Below are 27,160 nucleotides of genomic sequence, written 5' to 3' on the forward strand. Positions count from 1 at the left end.
ATAATATACTAAAAAATAGTGTAAACTTTTTGCAATATCCACTCTTGATTTATAATTTTATTTATTTCATAAAGTTCGTTAAAAGGATGAAAATTTCGAATATATGCATGTTCCTCTTCAATTCTTAAGTGATGTTTTTTTAAATAAATTATTACATCGCAATTTCGAGAAACCAAGAACAGATAAAGAACATCAAAAAAAAAAAAAAACAGATGAAAACAATATATATATATATAATTATTATATAATTTCAAAAATATAAGTTAATCACTAAATTATATAATCCAATTTATATAATATATATATATATATATATACATTATTAAGTTTGAGACACTTAAAGTAATTAATTTTTGGTGTCATGATCTGTTTATATATATTAATAAAGTGTTAAAATTTTAATACAAATCACATGTAACTTGACGGATAAAATTTTTGTTTCCTAAACATCAATCTATAAGTTAAATTTTAATTTTAAATTTTTTTCTATTTATTTTTTAATTCTTACTTGCATGGTAGTCTCTCAATAATTTTTTCAATTGTATTTTCATCTTCATTTAAATAAAAATTAAATAAACTATAAAAAAACGAAACACGTATATATCGATAACTATATATATATATATATATATATATATAGTTTATTCTAGTTTTACTGGGGGTTAGTTTTTCCGTTGACCAGAAGTCAGCGTATTTCCTCGGGTCAAAACGCAACTCATATCCTTCTAATTATAAACTGTTTTCATTTTAATTTACTGACATCTAAACGAATTGTTCAACCTATATCTGCTCCTTAAATCAGTGAAAAATTTTCGATTTCTTGCTTTTTTTCCTTCTTACAGGAGCTGGAGCTGCTAAAAAAATGACTGGTTCTGTGAAGGAAGATCAAGAACCGAGGTATTGGCATTTCTTTTTTGTCTTTTTGCGTTAAACGAAGTTGTCTCAGTTCTTAATTTTCAAGATTTTTACGCTAAATCGATGTTTCGAGCTTTTCCTTTTCTGGGTTTTCATCTGTGTGGCCCCTTACCATTTGTCAAGATTTTTCTCTTCGGAATTGCTGGGTTTTTACCTTGTCCTTTCGAGAGTAGGGAATTTTTTTATTTATTATATTTTTGTATTATTTGATTTTTTAATTATTTGGCGATGTTTATGAATAGCTAAATATGATAGTTTGGAATGGGTTGATTTTGTTATGATCATGTTTATATCAAAGAAGACAACTTAATCCGTTCCAATTTAGTAGAATTTGAACTTGGAGCTTCTCTGCAGTAACAACAGCTTAAACATGCTAAAACTGGGATTGCATGATATGTGCATACTGTTTTTATCTAATTTGTAAGAATTTGGTTTGGTCATACGGTTCTAGTGCACGTGGAGAATTTTAGATGGTTCAGTTAAAATCTTGAAAAAAAAAACATCTTCAAGAAATAATATTAGATATTGCTTATCTAAATGTTATAACTTGGTACGGCATAGAAGGATTCTTGATTGTTGTCGAACAAAATTAAAGTTGATGAAGGGGACCAATTCGGGTGATTTTATTTTAGTTATAATGATAAGGATGTTGTAATTTTTGTAGTGGTGTTCAACCCATACAAGTTTTTGTATTTTCGCGTATGATTAACCTTCACTTGACTTTTGTATGGTATATTCAGGTTTTATTCACAGCATGAGAGAATATTTTATTTTTGTCATCCAAAGTAAACCGACTTGGCATCGATTGTTTTCTAAAAGTGATACTTTTCTTCTCTAGAATGACAGAACATATCATTTTATTTAACATTGATCTTATTTCAGTACACGTGTGATCCTTTTAAGTACTATTGTTACAGGGCCAACACGGGCAGGGAAGACTCCAGGGCAATGACAATTAAATTTCTTCGAGCAAGGTTGTTATCTGAAAGATCTGTCTCCAAAACAGCAATGCAAAGAGCCGAGGAACTGTCCAAGAGAGTGAGTGGCAGTATTTGATTTTCTATATTTTGTCTTGTATTTCCTGTCTTGTGGAATTTATAAAAATTCACTTTTAGATTCAGAAAATGATGGTCCAATTTTTTTTTAAAAATTCCAAAAACTGAGTGACTAAAGTTAATATCTTCAAAATGTGGTATATGCAACCGAGATCAAACAGGTGCAAGATAAGGGATTAGCATAAGCGTGAAGATATGCAATTGCCTCTTACCTGTTGGCCCCTTCTCCTCCGTGTCTAGTCCTATTTGGCAGTTATAGTCTCTAAAACTGTATTTATATCCAGGTAATGGAACTTGAAGAACAACTGAAGTTTATGTCTATTCAAAGAAATAAAGCTGAAAAGGCAATGGCAGATGTTCTTGCAATTCTTGAGAACCATGGAATTAGTGACATGCCAGAGGGATTTGATTCAAATTCTGATCAGGATGGAACCCTACATGATTTCAGGACCGATCAGTTGATGTTAAGAGAAACTTCAACCAAGAATGAAGCAAGAAAAAATGAAATGGGGGATTATTATAGCTCTGAAATTGAATCTTCACCATCAACCGGTGAAAGCTTGACCTGGAAAACTACTAAAGATTCCCAGTATTCTCTTCAAAAGAAGAAACAAGTGGACTCAATTAGTAGAAGAACTAGTTTTGCATTAAATGGTTCTTCAGCGCGACGGACCGTTAAATCATGCCGCAGGATAAGGCGCAAAGAGACTAGGTGTGTTTTCCTGACGCAGACTTTGAATTCTGGTTCATTAACCTTTCCCCTTGGACATATAACACATGAACTTACACAACTAAGAAACTCTTCAGAGTTATGCTTGAAATATGTTTTAAGACGGAAGACCTACAAAGTTTGACTTGATAAAACCACTCGATAGTTACTTGTTTTAAAGGAAAAAAAAAAGGACAAGTTTATCTTTTTGGTTATGTAATTTTGTGTTCCCTGTCTTCAAATTGACCAATCGATCACATTATACCTAATCTTGTGAATGTATAACATGCTCAACTAATTGCAGTTAAATTAAGTTAATACCTGAACTGTAAAGCCAGTTTCACAGTGCACCAAGAATGGTAATATTCATTATGTGTTATCAGAGCAGTAGAAGAGTTTCAGAATGATGGCCCTGTGAAAGCGTCATTTTCGATAGATGTTTCCAACAGCTTTGATGGTGAGACTGATGCATTATGGGATAGCAACAATCTTGATAGTGGGGAAAAACCAGTGGATAACCTCATGTTAGAATCAGAGAGTGGAAGCCAAAAATTTAATGGTCGTTACATTACTGTACATGAAAGAGATAAAGACATGGAAAGTGCATTGCAACATCAGGCACAACTCATTGGTCAATATGAAAAGGAGGAGAAGGCCCAAAGAGAATGGGAGGAGAAGTTTAGAGAGAGTAACAGTTGTGAACGGGTGAGTTTTATCAGTTTCTACTGTTTAGTCATTAAGGTAATCCATAATATGTGCAACATTATTTTCCCAATACCTCCATGGTTTGGGTTTATATTTGGCGCACTAAAAGTCTATGCTAATGAGTAAACTCACCTGTTCTATGCTAGTCCATTTTCACATAGCTAATGCTATGACACTTTTGAGGTTTTCTAGTTTCTTGTTTCACATAACAATTTGAAACCAGCTGGAATACTTTCTTCAAACCAGACGTCACACTGTTCTTCTTGTGAAAAAACAAAGGTAAAGAAAGTGTGTTGTGTTTTCAAGTGTTTTGGGTAAACATTTTGAGAGATATTGGAGAATGCAATGTGTATTTTAAATTATTTATTGAAGATAAATGTTTTTTGTTGTATATGTCATATCATGTAAGAATTTTGTGTTAATAGTATCACATCTTTCATATTTATTTGTCACACTGCGACGCTGTTGCATAATAGGCTCCTGTAGAAACTACTTTGCATCCGTCGTCAATCTACGAAACTGGTCAACCCAAGTTGCTAAGAAATTCATTTTATAAACTATTTTAAACTTTCATTTTTAACTCATGTGGTACAAGGATATTGCGATCTCCCTTCTTCAAAACACGACATCCTCGTATCGCCCTAATCCCACTACCCACTAAGTGATTTCTACATGTTCAAGATGTTGTTCTCGTGTATGTAGCATTTTATCTCATGGGTTCAAGATGTGTCTCCACACATGTAGCATTTTTGTCAACATAGCACTTTTTTTTTTGTTTTTTTTCTTTAACGTACAATCTTGAACGAGCTTTTGTCAACATAACACTTGTTTATTAGTGTTCCTGCTTGTAACTTGGCTATGATACCATCATGTGACACTGTGCACGACTGCTCAATGGGCTATTGTAGCAACTATTTCGTTTCTGTCCTCGCTCTGAGAAAATAAGAAACCCAAGTTGGTGTACGAGTCCATTATAACCTTTTATAAACCATTTTGAATTTTAATTTTAACCTATGTGAGAATGGTATTATAATAGTTATTATAATGTAGTTATTATAATGATATACGAGATATGTTAATTTTTTTTTAAAAAAGGTATTAGCTAAGTATATAAAAATAAAGTTTTTGGGAAATGATAGAAAGTTGAATTAAAAGTAAAGATTATGCCTGAAGACATAAAAGCGAGATGAAAATGAATTTTTAGAAAATTATCTTGGAGAACACAGTGCATTATTGTTTGGATTTTGAGAGAATGGAAATATTTCGGGGACATGGCAACAAATATTGCCAACATTGACATATTTCCACAGATATTGATTTATGAGGCTCAAGTTTGAACATACCAATCTTCTATTAAATGTATAAGGACAATATTGGCTGGAGAATAGAAATAAGCTCCATTATGTACCACATCATTAACAACAAATTTGGTCGATCTAATTTAAGTTCGGGGTCTACAGATCCAGGATATGAAACACAATTACAGCTTTAGCGAACAATCATTTCTCAGCAAATTGTCTTGTATGCTTTTTGTATGCATATTTTTTTGTCCTCACTCTTTTCTTGATACTTGTTATGATGGTTTTAATATTGTCCAGAATCCAGATACAATGCTTTATGCATGCTTGCCTTTTTTGACACTGTAGAATTGTCGATATAAGATAAAAATGTAGCTATAACCACCTAAGTTGACTTTAGTCTCTCGGAAAAAATCGAAAGGGTGATGTATTTTAGCATTCAGTTAATCCTAGTGAAGTAATTCTAGCCACTTGGGAACGGGGACAATATTCTTATGTTTTTCAGAATGGATACTGTAACAACTTTTTTAGGGGACACAAGGATTTTCTTGATCAGAACAAAACGCCATTCTTGTATTTTGCTGATCTTAGATCTTTGATGCATCAGATACATTTTGATCCCCCAGCATCGTTTTTATATTTTCTTGTCCATATTTACCAGGACTCAGGAGATCCTGGGAACTGTTCAGATGTGACTGAAGAACGAAATGATATTAAGCTACCTGAAGTAGCTGATGCCACTGGAATGTTATGTCCAAATAATCAAGAAACCGTCGGTATTTGCTTCAGTGAAGATCATGCTCCCAAATGTTTGCCATCACTGACCGATGCGAAAAAGAAAATCTTGCAGGATTCGTCAAAATCTCCAGAATCGGAAGTTTCAATTCTGGTGTCAAATGGTAAGAATGATCCAGAAATTTCAGGGTTGCATTACGACAGCTCTGTGCATATATGCCAACAATATATATCCATGTCAAGTAATATTTCATCCCCTTCATCAAAGGTTTCTTCTCATGCAGAGAAAAGCACACCGTTGTTTATTTCTCCGAGCAGCACTTCATCCCTCAATCTCACAATTGCGCGACAAGAAACTTCAACTAGTTTAGGATCAGTACTGGAGGCACTTCAACAAGCAAAATCATCGCTACAAGAGAAACTCAGTAGCTTGTCACTGGTGGATGGAGGAACTTCGAACACACATGATACTTTCAAAGTTCCCACTGGTTTTCATGCTCTTCTACGGTTGCCAAATGAAGATCAGTACAAAGCAACTACCATAGCCAACCATCCTGACATTGGGGTACCATCGATTTTTTCGAGTTTTCCACATGAAGTTTCTGGTGGTAAATTCTTTAATAGGCCTTACGTTGATCCTAGAATGGCTTTATCTAATGAAGTATTTTCCACAGCTCCTTCTAGCACTTTTACTGAAACCAGTTACAGAGTTCCTCCTCAGAGGTCCCTCAGTCAGCCAAGACCAGGCATAGTTCCTCCATCTTACAATCAAACTAACCACATTGGTCCTTACACAAATATTGTTCTCCCTTCTGTCAGAAATTCCTACCCGTTTCTTCCTGATTTTACCCCGACAATGAGAACCTCTTCAAGTTCAGAAACTTTACTACCTCCTGTCACACACCTGCGTTCCTACAATGAACTTTATCGGTCATACACGAATAGGTAGCCGCTCTTTGTAGCAAGCTGCTTTGTTGCTGATATTTTACGGCCTCCTGGATTTTATTATATGTATTTCTCTCTCTCTCTCTCTCTTTTATTTATTTATCATTTTCATATGAAAAAAGACTTTCTTGTATTGCAGACTTGTGTGTGTATAATTATGATCTGTGAGCAATCATTATGTAATCTGTTTGGTTTAGTTATCTTAGAAGCAGGGTGTTGAATTTTCAGGATTAATATTTTGTAGCTGTGATATTTCTTTGGCTCACTTTCTCTTTATATTTGTTAGCGAGTTCCAACATCATATTCCTAGCCTTCTTGAAGATGGGAGTTGTTGCAGTTCCTATTTTGTAATTCTATTGCAAGATTTATTTAATTTGTTTATCCCTTACAGATTGTATCAAACCGAAAGCATTGGTATAATTGCATGATTTAAATTGGGACAATCGAAAAACCAGGGATTGAATCGGGAAAATGATAAAACGGGTGACTAAATAAGAAATTATCCTGAAAACATTTGTATAAATATATGATTTAAATGACTACTCAAAGCCCTGGTGCCTTTGGATGCTCCGCCTGTCTTTTTAAAAATCCATTAAAACTTGTACTGGATTGATTACAAGTGTTCATTCAGTTTTAAGGTTTTACGACATGATACACATGTGTGAATACGTGGGGTATTTTGTTTTTTAACGTTGATCAACTATTTATTTACTTATTGGTCAAATACAATTGAAGATGTCATTTTTTTAAATAAATAGTTGACCAAGGCTATTTTGCAAATTTTTCTTTTAAATATCTAGGTCGTTCATATTTTTAGGGGTGGATTGGGTAGAGACTTGTCATGTAACCTCCTTATTTAATTTTTGTCCTGATAAGAATTGACAACTTTTTCCTCCCGATCCCGTGGCCGACGCGTGTCGATACCCGAATGTTCGGGATACGTCGGATAGGTAGAGTATATCCCGATATTTTTTTTTCATGCTAAGGTTTTGTTCAAAAACTAAATAAAATTATTGTATTTAAAAAAAATTAAAAAGTAGTATATAGAAACATTTATTTCTAAAAGAAAAAAAATTCAATTAGAAACAAATAAGATTAAAATGTTCCATATACAAATTACAAAATACAAAACGCTTGTGAGACGGTCTCACGGGTCATTTTGTGAGCCATATATTATATTTAAGTCACTCATTAAAAAGTATAAATTTTATGCAAAAGTATTACTTCTTATTGTAAATATGAGCATCACTGACTCATCTCACGAATAAAGATCAGACCGTCTCACAAAAGATCTGGTCATTACAAAATACATACATATTACAAATTATTGGATATATATTGTTAAATAGATGAAGGACATATTGCATCTCTTATTCTACATATTTTTCTAATTAAATTATTATAAATAAGAATTAATTAAATTATTAAAAAAATTAAAAATTTATAAGAATAAAATATCATTTCGTGATTCTATTATTCCATCATTTCAATATTAAACAATTATTAAGTCCACAATTAATTTTTGTACAGGCTTAAGCCCAATTATATTAGCTAAATCTATTAAAAAAATTATTAATAAACTATATTAATAATATTATTTCGGGTTTGGTCGGGAATCCCATCGAGATAAGATTTTTTTCTCGATCTCTCTATCGGGACATGAAAAATCCCGACAACTCGGGTAGAGATTTTTTTGGGACGAAAATGGAATGAGATTCAAGATAAGTTGGGATTTTGGGAAATTTTGTCAGTCTTATATATTTGATGTATTAAAATTATCAATTCAATATTATCAAGGAAAGAAAAACTGGAAAACATGTCCCCCTAATTAATGAAGTTTCAGTTTTAGTCCGATAATTTTGCTTCTTTTGTAATTTCAATCGTTTCTAATAAAAAAAGACTGAAATAGAAAATTTATCAATTTTATTTTCTCAATTATTAAGATGAATCAAGCATAATCAGACAAACAAGGTAGATTTAAAGTCACAAAAGTTATCATTTTCTGGCTCGTAAAAATTTTAACACCAAACACAATAAGGATAATTCCACTATCCAGTAAACTTTTTAGTCCAAATGGCTCCTCCATAGTACTATATAATTGGTAACACAAATTCAATGATTAATTCACGTTTCATTAGATATATGTGCAAATCTTGTTTGGAGGAGGACAAGACTAATCAAGTAATGAAACCATTACCCATAGTTCTATTATCGAAGTCAATGGAAAATTTCAAGCTCTTATGGTTGTCGAAACTACTGTCTGCACGGGCTAGGATCTTGACATGTGTCATTTCTTTACACATGTTAAAGATCATGTTCGGACATTGGATCCGTACAGGCCACACATGTCAAGATCTTGTTCGGATCTTGGATTTTTGGCCCATGTAGGCACGGGTAGGATCGACTTTACAGCTAATGCGATTCAACGCTAAAGATAAAAGATGTGCTTCAATGTTGTCTACTCCATCTTCTAAATTCTTGCCTGATGGGGTAACTAGTTTCAACGTCCAAGCGAAGTACAATGAAATCACCTCAATGGAACCACGAGTACTAACCACAGGGACTGTTTTTAAAAGTTAGGACGAGTTTAGTTACCAGGCTTAACGACGCAAACACAATACTGGAACCTTTGCAGTTGAAAGGTTCGTCTTTTGACAGAAACCATGCTGCAGTAAGACCAACCAATGGTTAAAAAGTTGCTATTAATGGGTTCTTGTTGGAAATGGAACTGCTGACTTACTGGTTAGGGGACTCATTACAACTGATGAAAGCAAGGTCGCGACGGATTGCACACCAGCTATGAATCCTTGCGCTTTCCCCTTATCCAAGATGGCCAAGTAGAAAAAAATTAGCGGTTTTGGTGCAGAGTAGTTGGATGGTAGAGAACGAAGCATGTGATACTTTTGTCTCACGTTGGTTCGCGGTAGGAGTTTATAATTGTTTACAAGATTATATGATTATATCTCTCTTCCACCCAGTTAGCCATCTTCGTGTGACAATAGTGGATATGAAGAAATTATTACTGCAGTTCACTAAATAAATTGTGTCTAACGAGGACCCGTGAGCGTAGAGCATGACAAAAAAGGTCAAGTCCAACCAATCATTATGTTTAGTTCATTCTCTATTTTCAGAATCTAACACAGGATTCGAACAAGAATATTGCAAAATACTTTCATGAATCCTCACAAATGATTTAAGATGTTTGATGACATAAGAATATCAAAAGTTGCAAGAACATGGGGGGTTTTTGGTCATGCAAGGTATGCCTTTTGTACATGAAATGAAACTCATGCAACTCTCATAGGAATTTCAAAGAATCCCCGACACTTGCAACAACACAGGATTTCTAGTCATGCAAGGTATTGTTTTTGTACGTGCCTGATTCACTAGATATTAGATCTCAGTCAAGCAAAAAAACCAGTCAGCTTAATGGAAGATCAACATTGAAAATCCTTTGCTTTCTAGCAAAGGAATTTGAAAGATTGGTGCAAATTTAACAATCAAGTTATACAAGGTTTGAGTTCCAATAATTTTCAGGGGATCGAATAATATCTTTATCTGTTACATCTCACATGACTTCAATTTCATGCTTTTGATTCCCGTAAGAACTACACCGCAAAAATTATAATAAGTTGCTTTCTTTGTCCTTTAACATAAAGTATTTGCGGTAGAGTGTAGACGAACCTGATTTACCAAGTTTGATGCCTTGGATATCACAACGCAAGTCTGTAAAATACACAAATAATGAGTACACACTTGGAATTAAACTGGATTGAAGGGGGAAAAACTTCAAAATCCTTAGCATAATCTTGCACAAATAATGGTGGAATGAGGTTTATGCAATGGTAAGTGTTCACAGAAGGTTTCACAAGGACGTAAATAACTCCAAAAGCGGCGCTCAAATATGGAACCTACAGTCAGCAAGAGACAAGTCAAAAAATAAAAATATAGACAAAATAACAAGGGACAGCACCCATTTACAAGAGGATAGACGAATCCCAAATTTCTTCCTTGGCTTATTATATAAGAAATTGTCCGGACAGCATAATAAGCATATACATTGGTTAATGGCAAGTAAAGCTGCAAAAATGCAATGTACTGAACGAAAGCATTACAATGAGTATCTATGTTAATAGAGTGATCTGGGGATGCTATGTTGCTTTATATAAAACAATTATGAAACCATAAGTCATTGGGATCTAAATACTTAACATAAATACATATCTACAGCTATGGTTTTTCATGTTTACAAGTGCAGAGACTAGCACCTGTTGAAATTTAAGATGTATGGATAAACATACTGGAAGGAACAATAGTTGTAGACTAAGTGAGAAGAAGCATCGGTTTACGGCCATACTCATCCGGCAGCTGACCTAGGAGTGGAAGAACTATAGTCTTGAATATTCCAACAACCTACAAGCGCAAAGGGCGGGTAAAGTTCTTGATTAACTGAACTCAAAAGTAGTGTGTTATACTTGACTGGCTGAGAATGACCATGAAGCTTGGTTTTTGATTTGTTTGTCACTGGAATGTTTGATTCTTATTAACGTTTACCAGCCCAAAACAGACACTTGTACTTCAGCAAAATAGAAAAATCATATCATTACTTTATTTACATTGATAGCATGAACTCGATTCTCCCCTTCCAACCCAGGCAGATGAATTAAAGATAGAGGCGGCACCGAGGGAGGAGTACGAGGAGCCAAGCTGAGTCAAGCCTTCTTTCTGGCCACTCAACTGTAACTCAAATTTTAATGAGGTTCAGCTTAGACAATATTTGTAGAACCCGTAAATCAGTAGACGTATAAGCCATGCATAATTCTAGATTTTTAAATTTAATTGACTTCATTGCATGATTATTTTAAATGCATTTATTTGAAGTTAATTATTTATTATTTCAGTTCAGTAATTTGATTTTTAGCATTTCAGCATTTTCAGTGAGGCCGGACCGGAGTTAGAGTTTAGAGATAGAATTTAAGATTCGAGAAATATTTCCAGAAGTTAATTTAGCTAGCAAGTAAGTTCATTTAAGTTAAAAAGAAGTTTAAGGAATTATTTAAGTTAGTTGAGGATTTTAATTTAAATTATTGGAGGTGATTAAGAAATGAGCTCATTTAAGTTACTTAATTAAGGGGTTAGTTCACTAAATTAATTAAAGGATTAGTAAGGCTTTCAAGGATTATTAGTTGACTAGATAACCAATTTTCCCCCTACCATTTATCATGCATTTTCGGCCACACCCCTAGAAGAACAAACTAGGACTTGCCAACTCACCTTTGACCCATTCTTGGTTGATTAGCATGCTAATTCTTTTAGCTATTTTTCCACCTTAATTAGTTAATACTAGACCACTATCCTAACCCTTGTTTGGCATGATAAAATCGGCCACTATAGTCTAGAACCACCCAAGAGATCATTTGATAGCAATTCAAAATTCAAAATTCAAATGCATGAAGACTTGGTCTTGATATGATCCTATTTTTGTGCACCCTTCTCCTCACCTTCATAACCATCACTCCCCCTCCACCTCCACCGAAAATAAGACCCCTTTTCAGTAGAAAAAACGTGAATAACAGCTAGGGAGAAAGGGAGAAAAATCGAGAGCCAAGAAAGGTAGAGAAGCAAGCCACTCCGTCTCCTCCGCGCCGTCTCGTCTCTTCTTTTCGTTTTCTTTCGAAACGAAACCAGGCATGTCTAGATTTCTTTCAAACCTCAATCAAGTCATATTATCATTTATTTTTCAGTACATGATCATGTTTTAGCAAGCAAAAACCGAGATACATGTCAAAATATTTTGGGAACACACATGCAGAATTTCGGCTCTTCATGGCAAGCTTCACGATTTCTTTTGGTTTGTGAGTTTCAGGTATTGGATCGACTCCAGGCTCCCAAGGCGGCTTGTATACATGTAGTAGGATGCATTAGGACCATGTTGGTCCATTCAAACCAGCCCCATGCTTGCTGGAAATTCAGAATGACAGCAAGTTCCCCATAAGTGCAGAAATGTGATTCGAAATTTCAGTTTTGTGTCAAGGGTTGTGGATCTGATCTTGGCTGCCCCAAGGGCCTTTAGCCATGGTTGGATCACTTCCCTAGCATGTCTAAGACGTGACTAAGTCGCCCTTTTGGTGGCTTGGTCCATGGCTCATCGGTTTTTAAATAATCAACAAGAACAGCCCCTTTCCCCATTCGGCCCTTCCATTTTTCAGCATATGGTTCGTTTCTTTTGTGGCTTGGTGTGGATCTTGGTTGGCCTATGGCCCTTAGCCACGGTTCATATCATGCTCCTAGATGTCTAGATCGTGCCATGGTCAATCAAATGGCCATTGGAATGACACGAGACATCGATCATAGCATAAACACTACACATGCACGTTGCTCTCGGTTGGACCCTTCGGTTGAGATTTGGTGTGATGCGGATTGTGGCTGGCCTAGGGCCCTTAGCCATGGTTCAAATCATTCCTTGGGATGTTGGTAAGAGTCTCTGGTCGGTGGTTCACTCCCCTAATGGCCGATAGTCTCGAAACCAACGCGAGTCTTGTAGTGCGCAGCTGCTGTATTTTTTTTGACAGCAAGTATGCTGCTGTTCAGAAGCGTCGTTTGAGTTCTTGGTTGGCTCTTAGCCCATGGCCTTGGACTGGACAGTGCCTCATTGAGTTACGAAGGTCATGTTTTCGACCGTTCGTCATTTGGATCATTTTTGAGGTCGTACGAGAATTTACGGTGCAATGTGCCAAATTGACTCTCGAAAGAGCGTTTCGTGTTTTGGCCTCCATTTCACCTAGATTTCGACCCTATCATTTTAGGAACATTATTTTATGATTTTTCAGCGTATTTTAATCATGACTATACGTCAGTTCAGTGTCGGTTCAGGTTGGCTCTGAGTCATGATTAAATGCGAAGTCATTAGGCGTCATAGTCGCATCTTTTGAACGTAAATTGCATAGTTGGTCATGTTTAAACTATTGCATATTTTTCATGGCACAGTTAGGTTGCAGCGAGCCTGGGGGACGATCCAATCCAATCCAGTTGGTAAAATTACAGGAATTTTCATTACGCCAGTTAATTATTTTACGTGCATTAAATAGAAAATGATTATTTTTGAGATTTATGCGATATGGCTTGTGGTTCATTCACTATGTGGGAGTGTTATTTTATACGGTCGCCAGTGACCGATCAGTTCAGTATGGTACCACCCGGTCGCCAGTGACCGGCCAGCTCAGATCAGTTTCAGCCTCCCCGGTAGCCAGTTACCGATCAGTTCAGCTTAGTGCAGTGGCCACAGGCGTAAAACATAATCTCAACAGAAAATTTTACCAGATATTTCAGTACAGGCTCCAAGGAGCAAATATTTTTACATTGACTTCCAGTTCAGTTATGCACGTATTATAATTGCTCAGTACAGATTATTTTCAGTATGCCTCAGGACAGGATATTTTATCACATGCATATTTTAAATTCAGATTTTTACTCGTTACCTGCGATTTATGCATGCTGAGTCTTTAGGCTCACTAGACTTGATTGTTGTAGGTACTGATGAGGCCAGGGCCGAGGGCGGGGACCAGTGAGCCGGCTTGGGTCGGCAGTAGTGGCACCCGAGGACCTCAGAGCAGCAGTTGTTATTTTCTTCGCAAACAATTTTTATCAGTTGTTGGATATTTTTAAATCGTGGTTGTTGGCAAAACTTTGATTTTCTTCCGCTGCAATATTTTGAAATATTGAACTTGATTCACCAGTGATTTTATGAATGAGGCCATTTAAGTTCTTTTAAAAAGAAAATTTTTAATTTTCCGCAAATTTTCAAGCAAGTAGTTCGAGGGCCTTCACAATATTGTTTAAACTGTAAGCTGGCTCATTTGTCTACGCCTCTCCGCGAAAGAAAACAAATAAAAAAACTACACACAGTTTGCTGGAATCCATTAAAAACTGGATATGGACAACAATAGGAGCTTGAAATTCGTCATCAAAATATCACTGATACATCTTTTCTCGATTAATTTCGTTTGTTTTTAAGTTTAAAAATATATCCCGAAAGTCATTTCATGTGTTAATATTATATTTGAGTTAGTAAGATATATAGAACTAATATTATTCGAGATGTTTTAAAAAAATGTAAAATATAGTATGCTTATAATTTATATTTGATTATTTTTTTATGAGATACACAAACAATAGTGTGTTACGTATGAGATAATGCGATATTACTTGGTGGAAGTGATTCTGTTGTACGTTGTGCTTTCGTAAATTGTATACTGGCTCTCCACCATTTGAGGCGTCTGGGAACTTGACGCTACACAACACCAACACATCCAAAAAGTAATATACATATCGAGTTTGTAAAAACTGATCCCGAATCCGAAAACTCATCCAAAACTTCGAACCTCGATGTCAGATGTGTTGTTATAAACCACCCGCTCGTAGATGGATTTTTGGTTCCCATAAATCTGTTCATTCGACGGGAAAGTGTGCACGCTAACTTTTTTCCAACTACACTTTTCATTTCCAATATACAAATATGTCTAGAAATTTTGGGAAGTCACTCATTTGGGAAACTACTTTTAAAAATTAAAAAGGAAAAAAAATAGGACACATAATTTCAATCTAGGAACCCGACTGTTACCCTGGATTCTTAGCTGCTTTAGCAAAAGACACGCAAACCAAACAGATAACACCAAAACTTCATTAACTTGTCAACCATTTGGAAGAAAGATTTAGATGGAAGAAAGTAAGAAACATAAGTAACAGAAGTAAGAAATCAAAAAACTTGATTTAACTTATGAAAGTGCCATGTCTAGCTGCCTCTTTCATCCATATTCAACATGAACATATGCTTCCTATGTTACTTTCAAAGCAAGATGAAAACCAGAATTATTTCCTCAACATAATACTAGGAAAAAGCATGACAAACATTAAAAGGGCATTGATGAAATATAAAACAGCAGAAACCGGGGGAAAAGAAGAGACGGATTGCACGGGAAGCTACTTAAACCTGCAGATATATGAGAATGCAAGCTATTCGTTTGGTGCTCCAGTTAATGCTACATCTTCTTCTTCAGCATCGAGCTCCTGTTCCACACCTTTGACTTCAGGCACATAGTGCATGAGCATATTCTCAATGCCAGATTTTAATGTAACAGATGAGCTGGGACATCCACTGCAAGCTCCTTGCATTCTTAGCTTAACTATCCCTGTGTCTGTATCAAAACCAACATATTCGATATCCCCGCCATCATCTTGTACTGCTGGACGGATACGAGTCTCTAATAATTCTTTGATCATAGCAACCGTCTCCGAATCATCTTCGTGGATAGCCGTGTCCATAGAAGCTGCGGTGTTTGAATCAAGGATCAATGGCTGCTCGGAGGAATAGAAATCCATGATCGCTGCAAAGATTTGTGGTTTTAGAAAATCCCATGAATTGTCCTCTGACTTGGTCACTGTCACGAAATCTGATCCAAAGAAGACCCTGGTGATTCCTATATGAATAAAAATTTAGATCAGAAATTGTTACATAAATCATTCACCTAAATAATGTCGGCAAGAAAATGATAACACACCTAATAGAAATCAGTAGTTCAACAACATGATTGTGGACAGTTTTACGAATTCTCTTGCAATATACACAATAGTTAGTTGCAGTGTGGGCTCACTACTAGAAACCTCATGCAAAAAGTACTTTCTTCCTTTATTTTTTCTTCACATCTCCCTCAGAAGTGCCAAAACAAAACATTGGTCCGAAAGTTGATTCTGCCCGATGAGAAGTTACACATTTCACAATCAAGATCTTGACACCAACACAGAAGTAAAAAAAATGATAAAGATATTACATTTTGTAAATAGTGTTTGTTTTATTGTTTACCATATACAACTCATTAGTTTTTCAATCTCATGAATTGTATGACTCACAAACTTGATGGTCATCCATAATTTGATACACAATAGATTTAAATGGGATTAAGATTTCCAATTCATTGCAACCAAAACACATAGTTGAGTCTTTCCAGTGTAGATGCAAAAACTATAAATGTGAACTGTCTACTCTAAATATTGCAGTTTTAATAATTATAGACAAAATTAATCTCTCTTAAGGCTCTATCCTGTCATCCACAATTTCTAGCTACAATCTTCCCACTGAACAAGCGTAGTACCTGCTTACTTTCTCCTCTATCTAATTTGTATATTCTCAGGAAGAATTTCCGATGGTTCATGAAGTGGAACTTTCAGCATTCATCCCATAATCAAGAAACAATGAACTCACAGAGTAATGCTTTTTTATGCATGCAAGCAAGCTTCTTGTACGAGAACTTTTAATGATTTAACACCATGAGCCAACTCAACCAAGAGAAGATCAGTAAAGCAGAATAATGAAACTAGTACAAGGTATTGACATCCAGCAAGTATTTTAATCCTCATTATACAAATACTTTAATAACTATGCTGCATTTTAATAACCGACACCACAACAAACTTCCATGTGCCACAAGCTGAAAATAACTGGTCAAGAAAAATAAATGAAACAAGACAGGATACACAAATAATGATGTTATTAATCAGGCTACAGAAAGTGGAGTCTTGAATCTTAATCGATCTTAGCATTCAAAAAACACAAAAAACAATCATTAAAAACCACAAACAAGTAAATTTAAATGAAAAAGAACTTGCATACAACTTCAATCAACCCATAATTTCGTATGTTGCATAAACCGGAACATGCAATGTAAAAAGATCATAAGCTCACCATCAATTCCAAATATGGTCTTTGCAAGAGGTGAACCCATAGCAGAACGTGCATTGGGGAAGTCTGCACTGCCAGCCTTCATGACCGGCTTCCCAGGATAGAACATGAGGGATGAAGGGTTAGGAGTTGATTGTGTTTGGATGAACATACTCCTCCTCTGCCCTGTCCAAAGCAATTGTCATATCATACTCACATCACCATCACCATAGCAATCACGAACAAAACCGGCACTACTACTACACTTACAGAACCTATCCCAACACGGCTAATTCAAGCAAATACAATAAATAAATACGGGTGAAAAATAACATCGAGCTTCACATTATATCCTCAAAAGATACAGCTCGCACTATTTTCTCGTCCAGCACAATTTTCACCCAGTATCTCAAAAAACCCAACTTTTTTGCATAAATCTAAAAATTATGCTTTCTTAACCTAAATGGATAAGTATCATCTACTCGGCCGCCCCTAGTCTAAACGGCCGACTCTTCCTGCTCAGGAATAAAATCAAACACTAGGCGCATTAAGAACATAAGAGTTGATATTACGAATCAAACCTTGTAAATAATTCCGTTGGCAGAGATGCATAGAATAACTCAACGATTTTGAATCGAATAAGCAAGGAGAAGAAGATGATGAGAGCAGGCGACGAAACATGCATGATCCTCTAGCTGAAAATTGTGAATTGTAGGGTTTGGACGATAGCACGCCATTGTTCCTGCTAGAGAGAATCGCTCGATATACAAATCTTCCGAGATTTTTCATCGTTAATCTCCCTATTTCTTCAGATTCCTTATTGCGGTGTTGATTAAATTGGCACGCCAAAGCTGAATAGCATCAAACTGTGTTTTTTCGAAGAAACTGTGTTTCACAACTTATTAGCAAAGGAGCAGTGTTTTGAGTAATTATTTAAAATTATTGTTATAATATAATAAATATATTTAAATTTTAAATATTATTATCCAAGAATTATTAATTATTATATCGAATATCGTGTTAAATTGACTTATTTTTTTCGTTAAATTAAATTGTTATTAATAAAAAAATAGAAAAAAATATATTTAAAAATCATATATTATTTTGTTTTTCAAAATTTTAACTTAAAATCATGGGCTTGCTTGTTTTATTTATTTTATTTTATTTTATGTTATTTTTCATTTTTGTTTTATTTTGGCGAGCTTCAGGGCCTATTGTACTTACCTTTTTATACAAATCTATATTTCCCTATTATTACCAAATTAAGGACTAGTTGCCATGACGTTGCTTCATCGTAAACTAAATATTATTAAAGGCCTTGTTTTTACAGCCTGATTATTCATCATTTTTAATTTTCAAAGCAGTTGGGACTACTTCCACTCTGCTGTCAACTGTGGTTCCTTTCACGACTATTTCTGATTCGATTGATTCCCCGATCACAAATACAATGTACCAATTTACTGGTTTATTTCCTGTAGACGAGGGTATACGGAGCAAACTGGCATGACAGTAACTTTAAGGGTACTTTTTAATTTCATGTTTTGAAAGAAAAAAATCACTTCCTTGGCCGGTGAGTGGTGAAATAGTCGGTGAAGAATCGGGAATCGTTTATTTTTTTTAACATAAGCAATGATCATCTCACATCAGAAAGTAGCAAAATTTGCAATCCAACCCGGACTATTCGACCCCGAAAAACCAGACCCTACTACATCCACCATCAGCTACTCCATGAAGGCTAAGAATGACTGAAACTAAACAAGTGGTTTCGTTCATTCCGAAACTGCAATTAACTTCTTACGAGCACAGCAACAAGGTCGGTTAAACCTCAACAAACTCAAAAGAAGGCCACAGAAAATGCTACTATAAAATCAAGAAGTATTGTTTATCAAGCGTCCTCTTATGTCACACACAGCAATGAATACATAAAAGTACGGTCAATTACACTGCACCATGGCTTCACATTTGAAGTCGTACCCATCTGACTAGAACAATCACTCTTGATCCACACTTTTTGCCCTCCAAAACTTTAACTACTTGTGAAAAATATGAAACTGCAACAAAATGGTACCTTTGTTTCAAGAACAAGGTTAAGATTTAGAAGATCAAATGGAACTCCAGCAGCTAACATCTTCGTATGGATATTTGTCTGTTAGTGGCAAGTAGCAACCCTTCTGAAAAATACAACTATACCATTGATGTGTTCACTTCTTCCTGTTCTTATTTCTATTTACTTTTATAAACTTTCGAGTTGACTTGTCACCACCACCGCTGCCCAATGAGAAACTGCCACCCGATCCCTGAAATGGGGATGGGTTCTGTGAAGCAACTTGATTTTCTTGTCCGCCAAATAAGAAGGGATTCGCTGGTGATGCAGCTGTTGATTCAAACATGAAGCCAGAGGGAGATGGGGAGACAGCTGGTTGACCAAATTGGGGAATAGAAGGGGCGGAATACTGCACCGGATCCTCGGCCATGCTATCGTCTGTATTCATTTGGTCACCATTTCCTGGAGAAGCTGCAGAACTAGAAGGTTCGTTTCCAAACACTGGTTGTGTAATATTAGGAGGCGGTGAAGACATGGCTGGATAATTAGCAGCAAATGAAAAATTGGGACTGGATGAATTAAAAGCTGAGGAAGTAGCACTCGTAGGAGCAAAGGTAGCTGAAGATGCACCAAATGAAAATCCCGTAAATGGAGAAGTAGAACCAAATACATTAGAAGGGGCGGTATTGGAGCTTAAGAAGTTACAAGCTGAAGAGGGAGCCGAAGAGCTAGCACCTAACTTAAATATGTCAGAAGCACCACTGCTGAAAGAGCTAGCAGTGTTAGGGACTGAAGAGGGAGCCAAAGAGCTAGCACCAAACTTAAATATCCCAGAGGCACCACTGCTGAAAGAGCTAGCAGTGTTAGAGACTGAAGAAGGAGCCGAAGAGCTAGCACCAAACTTAAATATCCCAGAAGCACCACTGCTGAAAGAGCTAGTGGTATTAGGGACTGAAGTCATAACAGAACTCCCACCTAGTCTGAATAGACTATTTGCTGGCTCACTACTGGAAGTAACAGCAACGGAATCTGATAAAGAGGCTGAAGAATTAAAGCTAAAAGTTTGGTGTTGAGCAGCAAACTGAGAATTGGACGAGGAAGTGCCAAAAGAAATACTGCTATTCATACTTGAGGATGGTACTAATACAGATGAAACAGATTGAGTCGATGTGATTTGTGAAACAGTTTCAACACCAGACACCAAAAATGTATTGGCACCAGCAAAAGGAGAACGTTGAAGATCATGCGCACCTGAATAACTGGCTGAAATATCAAGTCCTGAAGCGACAGTTCCAGAGTTGGCAGCATCGAATGAGTCAACAGCAGAATGCTTTCCACTTGAGCAGCTGATATTTGGTTCTTTCTGAGCTTTGGTTTTCAAATCAACTAATGCTGAATCATTGGCAGCTTGTGCTGCTGAAACTGTAGTGCTTGGATCTACCAAGGCACCAAAAGTGGCAACAGGTCCACCAGACACTGAAGGTGCCACATTTGACCCAAAAGAGCTACCACTGATAGCGGCTGAAGATCTAGCGCCATTCCCAGTAGAGCCAAAGCTTGCAATGCTGGTCGAAGGGTTAAATAAACTAGATTTAGCTGTGGATATTTGATTGGCAGCACAAGAAGAAACTGCAGTCAATGACGCTGCAGGGGAACTTAAAACAAGTGGCCCATTCAATGCAGAGGATGGTACAGTTTGTGCTTTTCCATTTGCATCTCCAGCCTTCAGTGGATGCAGAAGACCACTATGATCTGACTTTGGAATTACAAACTGTGAGCCAGTTGCAGAAGGAAGAACATTAACCAGGCTGCACATGCAGGTACCAAGATTAAAACAACGATAATATGACGTGCTAGTGTTAAACTGAAAAATAAAAACCACTTTAGCCTAGTTTTAGCTCAAATATTTCTAATTCAAAAAACCATAATTTACCAATCAGGTTGTATATAATGCGGCATCAGTACCCATAAACTTTAAAGCTAACCAATTAACCAAATGGGATATTGCAGTTTGTTAGCCAAGCTGGGGATGGCATCATCATTTAATAGAAGGTTACCATAAGTAAGAGCCAGGCAATAGTAATTTATCTTCAAGTAAGGATGGCTTACTTCTGGCATGGTAACATCATTTAATAGAACGATACTCTAACATAGTTACCAGTAAATGAGAGCCAGGTGATATTAATTTAATGCTTCGAGAAAGGTTGACTTATTTCTCCCACAGGGCATTCAGTTCCATGCCCAAAAATTGATACGACAAGATAAAAGTCTCAAACTGAAGTTGGAAAATTCATCGAATACAGGCTTATCGATCATTTGAGCCACTCTCAGCCCAATAATTGCAAATTCAAAGGTCAGGGAAAAAGCGGATAAAAATAGACATATATAAGCAGAGCATATCCAAATTCCTCGTACTAAAAGTGCATGTCATGAGCACAGGAAGAAAAGATAATAAATTGCTTTCACAGACTAACCTGCTGGAGCTTTCCAATTTCAATACCGTCGTTCTGTTGCTTGATCCAGAAGGCAAGGAGGGCAATTCATCCACGGTTCTAGAGCTAAAGAGAGACGAGGGAGGTAAATCCTTGGTTCCCTTTAGTTTCCCAAACAAATCAACTGAATGAGGATCAAATTCAGATTGGACAGCTGCACTTAAAGGAGGGAAAACGGTGCCACCATTTCCTAGTCCAATCATGTGCCCACCAAGAGTACCACTTTCAGTTGTTTTGTTTGAAATATGACCTGAAGGTACCATAGCTTTTGGTTGATTATTAGCTTTCAGAAGTATGGGTTCTTTGGTAATTGAGGCATCATTGTCAACAAAACGAGTTTCATTTGGTCTTTTTCCTTCAGCCAATGGTCCAGATGCAGCCTCATAACAATTTACGCCATCATCCTGAATCATTAAGAAAGCCATAAAACAAATGATCGTAATTTTGATTTAATGAATGTAAAAGAAAAAGAAGCTTATTTATGATTTCAGCTGTTGAACATGATAGATTTTAACCAAGGCGGATAAATATGCACAGTGGACGTGACATGCACCAGAGAGATATTGCACTAAATATCTCTGATTGCTGCTACATCATCCAATTCAAATGATGCTAAAAAGAATAAATAAAACTAAGTAGATTAATTAATGCATAAGTTAAAGAAACACTCAAACACCTACCTCTTGCGCATCCATCCTAAAAGCTCTCTCCTCAAGAGGAGGTTGAGCTAACACCCCATTTTTAACAATAGAATGAACGGTTTTACTACTAGGCCCAGGAGCTTTTAAGGACTCCACAATATCATTCTTCATTACAGCATTCAACAGTTCAGCACGCATAACAGGATTTTCAGTGGAAGTTTGTTCTGCATTTCCAGACTTTTGAACCGTAGAATCCCAAGCACCAGGTAGAGTTGCAGTGGACTGTATCCTCCATTTTTTGTCCATCTTGAAAATTCAGAAGATACTGCGGGGAAACAACATCCTCCTTGATCTTTACAGCTTGTCCGCCAAGCATACTGGGTGTCAATCTAAGAGGGGATTTATCCCGCAACTTAACTAACTTGGACTCTGGTGACTTTTCCTTTGGAGTCAACTTTTCAAGATGCTGCAAAATTCTAGCAGCCACCTCACTGGATCTGGAAGGGACATGGGTATAACTCGCACTCGGGTTGCTGTCATCCTGATTCTCCCCAACAGTTTTTGAGACACTACTCTTTGGTTTAACAATTACTGGGAGCTTCTGTTTTGAAGACACAAGCACAGATTCAAAACCACTTTCCGTTCCACTGGCAGTAACAGAAGTTTTAGAAGCTAATAGGTTGGGTTTCTGTCTGATTCTCCGAACGGGCCCAACAAATCCAAGATCGTCATCTAACACTGAATTCTTCCGCTTTAACGCCTGATATACAATATTGACAACTTTATAAATAAAAATAATATACTCAAGAAGTAAGAATCTAAACTCCCTAAGTTATATAATTACATGTCCATGCATACCAAGGGTTTAGACTCAAATTTTTCACTCTGTTCCACTAGCGAATGATATGATGGCATTGATGGCCCAGTATTATCATTATTAGTTAATCGAAATCCCTGAAATAACCATTAGCGGGAAAAAATGAACTCCGGATAACAAATTATTGCTTTTTCAGAGAAACAATAATAAAATATATATGGACCTTTTGGACAGAATGTGGATGAACTCTGGAATGTGGGGTGCGAGCCATGCTGTAAATAGCCAGTCTCCCTCGAGACTTTGGCGTTACAAAGCCAATTTCTGAAACACCAAAATAAGGAGAAGATTGCATCGTCAATCATAAGTTCAGTGATTTGGTAAAAAATGGAACATTACAAAGCGATCATGTACAGTTCCCACCAGATAAACTTCGTGTCCCTAACATTGACGGTGACATTTTGGAAGGTCTACTGCCCATGTAAGCTTTTGCTAGTTCAGCGGGAGACGCCAAATCATCTTCAATGACCTGGAGAGATTTTATATCATGAGAGATTTTATATCATAAAATTGAGACTTTGCTACCTTGAAAACATGAAGATAATTGATAGAAGCTACAAATTTCATCAATCAACGATATAAATACAAGAGATCGCGCGCTATGCCCAAATAAGAATATGAACATCGACGTGTTCATCTTAATCTTACTTTAGAATTGATGACAGGAGTTGACATAACTCCTTGTGATCTATCCCCCTCATATATGTTTTCTTCCAATGGACCACTGACAAAAGGATGCCTTCCAGAATCTGATACCACCTTCTCAGTTCTTTGGCTTTCAACTCTGAAAGAAGATTCTACAGCCCTTGATTGCAATAGTTCTATCAAATGGTCAACCTCCGACCTGCAAAAACAGAGTCACGTACTAAGATATTTTGCAGAACTTCAAAAAATTCAAACTAAAGAGGAAGGATGACTTAAGCACTTATAGTATACTTTATCAGAATAAATTGAATCCTACGGTAATCCCACCTGAAATAGTATAAATTTAATAATTCAATTCACAAACAGATGATTCTAAGGACTGATTCCTCCACTATGAAAATTGAACCTTAAAGATACATCGTAGACATATACAGTTACAAGCAACATCAATGATTGCCATTTCAATTTAATACACCTGACAGTTTCCAAGTTGGGAGATTACTGTAACATGACAACTGTTGAATTTAAGGAAAAATTCAAGAAATATAGGAAAATTGCAATCCCAACCCACCTACGCAAAAAAATGGGTACAAAATGCTTTGTTCTCGTCAATATTAAACAACTAGCAAAACTGGCCACTAAAGCAGACACGGCAGCTGCAAATGATGGAAGAAGTATGGGATTAAAAAAAACAGAACATGGAGAAATGAAGGAATATATAAGATAGCAAAACAACAAGAAGCAGAAGTGTTTACAAGAATAAGGGATGCGAGAAAAAGTAACATATGCTAATACAATCTTGTGACAATCGACGCACTTTCCACCATGAACAACTCTCACAGCCTAGAATGCAGAAACTAGAAAGCTCCTAATAGTTTGAACAACTAGCAAGTACATATTCCTTAATCATATGAAACAGAAATATATGTTCATGAATGAGAACTGAGAAGAAATTAAAACTTTACCTGCTGAAGGTCTTCTGCTTCAGCAATTGCTCAAGTTCAGAGATCCCACTGCTACATTGAACTGTTTAACGGATGGGTGAATTCACCAGCTTCAGACTTTTGTGCACCACTTTGATCCTTCAACAATCAGAGAAAATTTAATATAGCCAATGACACATTTAAATACCGAAAAAAATAATCATCATATGTAGGATAGATTGGACTAAAGGAGGACATGGAAAACAGTTAGTTGCTAGTGACAACTGACATTCTATTATCCGTGTGTATTTTGCGCATATTTCAAAAATATTGCTACATCACAATAGCGCAACGCAACAGGAACTACTCTACCACTAAATTACGCTGCATTTTAGCATGTGATCAAATGCATATATTGAAATGTAGCTTTGTAGAACTAGATGTCCTGAAGTGAACAACATATGTTGAAGAACTGGATCACAGGAAGTCATAACCCAGCAAGCACTAAACGCTTCAAACATTTCAATGCTAATTTCCACAAAATGTAAACTTCGATACTTGGACACATGAACTTTGTATAACTGCATAGTAAACTGTTTTACTGCACTACAGACAATTCCTGATCCTCAAATAGAATCCCTTCACATCTTCCATAATTGCCCTCGAGTCAGAACGTCAATAAGCAGAAACCTCTAGAGAAAAAAATAAATAACAAAAATTTCCTAACACTCATCCCGCTAGAGAACTTATCCCACACTTGCAAAAAGGTATATTTAAAACTATCAGTGGTGGCCTTCCAAAAAAAACTCAGTGGTGGGGATCTGAGGCACTGTTCTTCGAATCACGTTCCTCTATATTTACAAAATTTCTCATCATATAAATATATTTAATCCAGAAAACTCGTCCATGAGAAGGAAACGATAGCAATAGAACAAAAATCTCCAATATATAATTAGAAGAGACTTTAATTGTTTAAATTACACATCAAATATGCAAATTACAAATTACAAATTACAAGCACACAAACAAGATGCCATAAAAGATAAAGCTTAAAATAAAAATACTTAAACTTACATTAGAAACTACCGCATGAGGCTCATCAATCAAGTCACCATTTACCTCTGTTTACATCACGAGATAAATTAGATCAGTCAAGTGCATCCTCCATCGTGTTGAACAAGTGGGCAATAGCAAATGGGAGATGTATTCTTGAAGTTTTGGGAAAAAAATTGATTTGAAATGTTGGCATAATTTCATATTTATGTTTGTTATACTTTGATGTCATATGATTTGTCTTGTTAATACAACTTTTTAACAATTCCTGTATATCATGAAACACATTAGAGAAAATGGAGTAAATAATGACAAAATACACACCAATCGATGGAAAAATCCATGAGAAATGCATGTGTTAACGTCACAATGAAAAGAACGACAACAGGTGTGTGTGTATTCCAATGGCTGCTCTTTAACAAAATCTTACAGGCACTCACAAGTTAAATATACTTGATGACATACAGCAATGAATAAAACACTGATGAAACACACAACAAAAACCCCCGATCAAAACTCGAACCCAAACAATTGCCAACAAACCAAATTCACTGCTTGTGAAACAAACTCAACATAATAAAATATAAACATCCGTTAGACAAATAAAAAAATCGACATAGAACCTGTAGGCTGTGGAGGCGTGGGAGGAAGCGTCTTGCGGAAAACTGATCCGAAGAAGCGGTGCGCACCGTAGTTTATAAACTTGGATGCAGGGTCCACCACGAGCTTCGTGAACAGGCTACCGCTATTGTTGCTACCATTGTTATGACTATTTATGCCTCGCGCATATGTGGGGGGCCGATCGTAAGGCGTCGTTGGGCGGTGCCCTCTACCAAAAGGAATTTTACGAAACTTACCCCCAGCACCGGAAGTGTTGGCGGCGGCGGCAGTGGCTTCGCCTTCGCCTGATGTCGCCATTTGATGATTGAAGCTCGCGCAGAGCAGGGGAAAATGTGGGAAAGGAAAGGAAAGGAAAGGAAAGAGAGAAGGGTAATCGAGGGCGATATTTGTTAGGGTTTCGAATTTGGGGAAAGAGCGGCGGTCGCTCCCTGATTTTGAAAGTGGGATTCTTTTAGAATAAACCCTTCTTTTTGGAGTGGAATGTATTAATTCATTAATTAAATTTATAAAAATATTACAAATATTGATATGAAAAAAATAGATTTATCTTTGAAACTAAGGGATGTCAATCGGGTCGGATAGGTCAGATTTCGGGTCAACTTGCGCAAATTTTTTTTTTCCAACCCGAATCCGAAGCAACCCGAAAACCCTCAACCCGAACACGAACTCGTCTAACACGACTCAACCCGTCTAACCCAACTAACCCGAATTTTATTTTTATTTTTTATTTTAAAAAAAATTAATGAAAAAATTCGAAAAAATAAAAAATAAAATATTTTAATTTAAACACA

The 27,160-nt window shown here is 36.3% G+C and overlaps 3 protein-coding genes across 6 annotated transcripts; 1 reads left to right on the forward strand and 2 right to left on the reverse strand.

Moving 5' to 3' along the window:
- Nucleotides 1-680: 680 nt before the first annotated feature.
- Nucleotides 681-6,614, forward strand: LOC142548826 (uncharacterized). 3 transcript variants are annotated; one of them, XM_075657379.1, is made up of 8 exons: nt 681-897; nt 1,833-1,953; nt 2,255-2,682; nt 3,063-3,384; nt 3,577-3,663; nt 4,845-4,916; nt 5,344-5,581; nt 5,702-6,614. In XM_075657379.1, the coding sequence occupies exons 1-8, from the start codon at nt 863-865 to the stop codon at nt 6,364-6,366; spliced, it is 1,968 nt and encodes a 655-aa protein (XP_075513494.1). In that variant the 5' UTR covers nt 681-862; the 3' UTR covers nt 6,367-6,614. The 3 variants fall into 3 exon arrangements, with proteins under 3 accessions (XP_075513494.1, XP_075513495.1, XP_075513497.1); XM_075657380.1 differs by lacking the exon at nt 4,845-4,916 and having other exon boundaries at nt 682-897; XM_075657382.1 differs by lacking the exons at nt 3,577-3,663; nt 4,845-4,916 and having other exon boundaries at nt 685-897.
- A 3,530-nt stretch (nt 6,615-10,144) lies between these two features.
- On the reverse strand, nt 10,145-17,984 carry LOC142548827 (nifU-like protein 4, mitochondrial). Of its 2 annotated transcripts, XM_075657384.1 has the most exons (4): nt 17,658-17,984; nt 17,101-17,262; nt 15,352-15,838; nt 10,145-10,273 (listed from the first exon to the last, which is right to left on the reverse strand). In XM_075657384.1, the coding sequence occupies exons 1-3, from the start codon at nt 17,863-17,865 to the stop codon at nt 15,375-15,377; spliced, it is 834 nt and encodes a 277-aa protein (XP_075513499.1). In that variant the 5' UTR covers nt 17,866-17,984; the 3' UTR covers nt 10,145-10,273; nt 15,352-15,374. The 2 variants fall into 2 exon arrangements, with proteins under 2 accessions (XP_075513499.1, XP_075513498.1); XM_075657383.1 differs by lacking the exon at nt 10,145-10,273 and having other exon boundaries at nt 15,111-15,838.
- A 926-nt stretch (nt 17,985-18,910) lies between these two features.
- LOC142548381 (uncharacterized) lies at nt 18,911-26,818 on the reverse strand. The gene is given in 11 exon segments (XM_075656674.1): nt 18,911-20,928; nt 21,595-22,016; nt 22,293-22,529; nt 22,531-23,013; nt 23,112-23,207; nt 23,294-23,391; nt 23,491-23,596; nt 23,776-23,971; nt 24,738-24,798; nt 25,760-25,816; nt 26,372-26,818. Coding segments are annotated over 11 exon segments (3,702 nt in total). The 5' UTR covers nt 26,667-26,818; the 3' UTR covers nt 18,911-19,277.
- Between the last annotated feature and the right edge of the window lie 342 nt (nt 26,819-27,160).

The sequence above is a fragment of the Primulina tabacum genome, chromosome 6, assembly GCF_025594145.1.
Source record: "Primulina tabacum isolate GXHZ01 chromosome 6, ASM2559414v2, whole genome shotgun sequence".
Taxonomy (NCBI): Eukaryota; Viridiplantae; Streptophyta; class Magnoliopsida; order Lamiales; family Gesneriaceae; genus Primulina; species Primulina tabacum.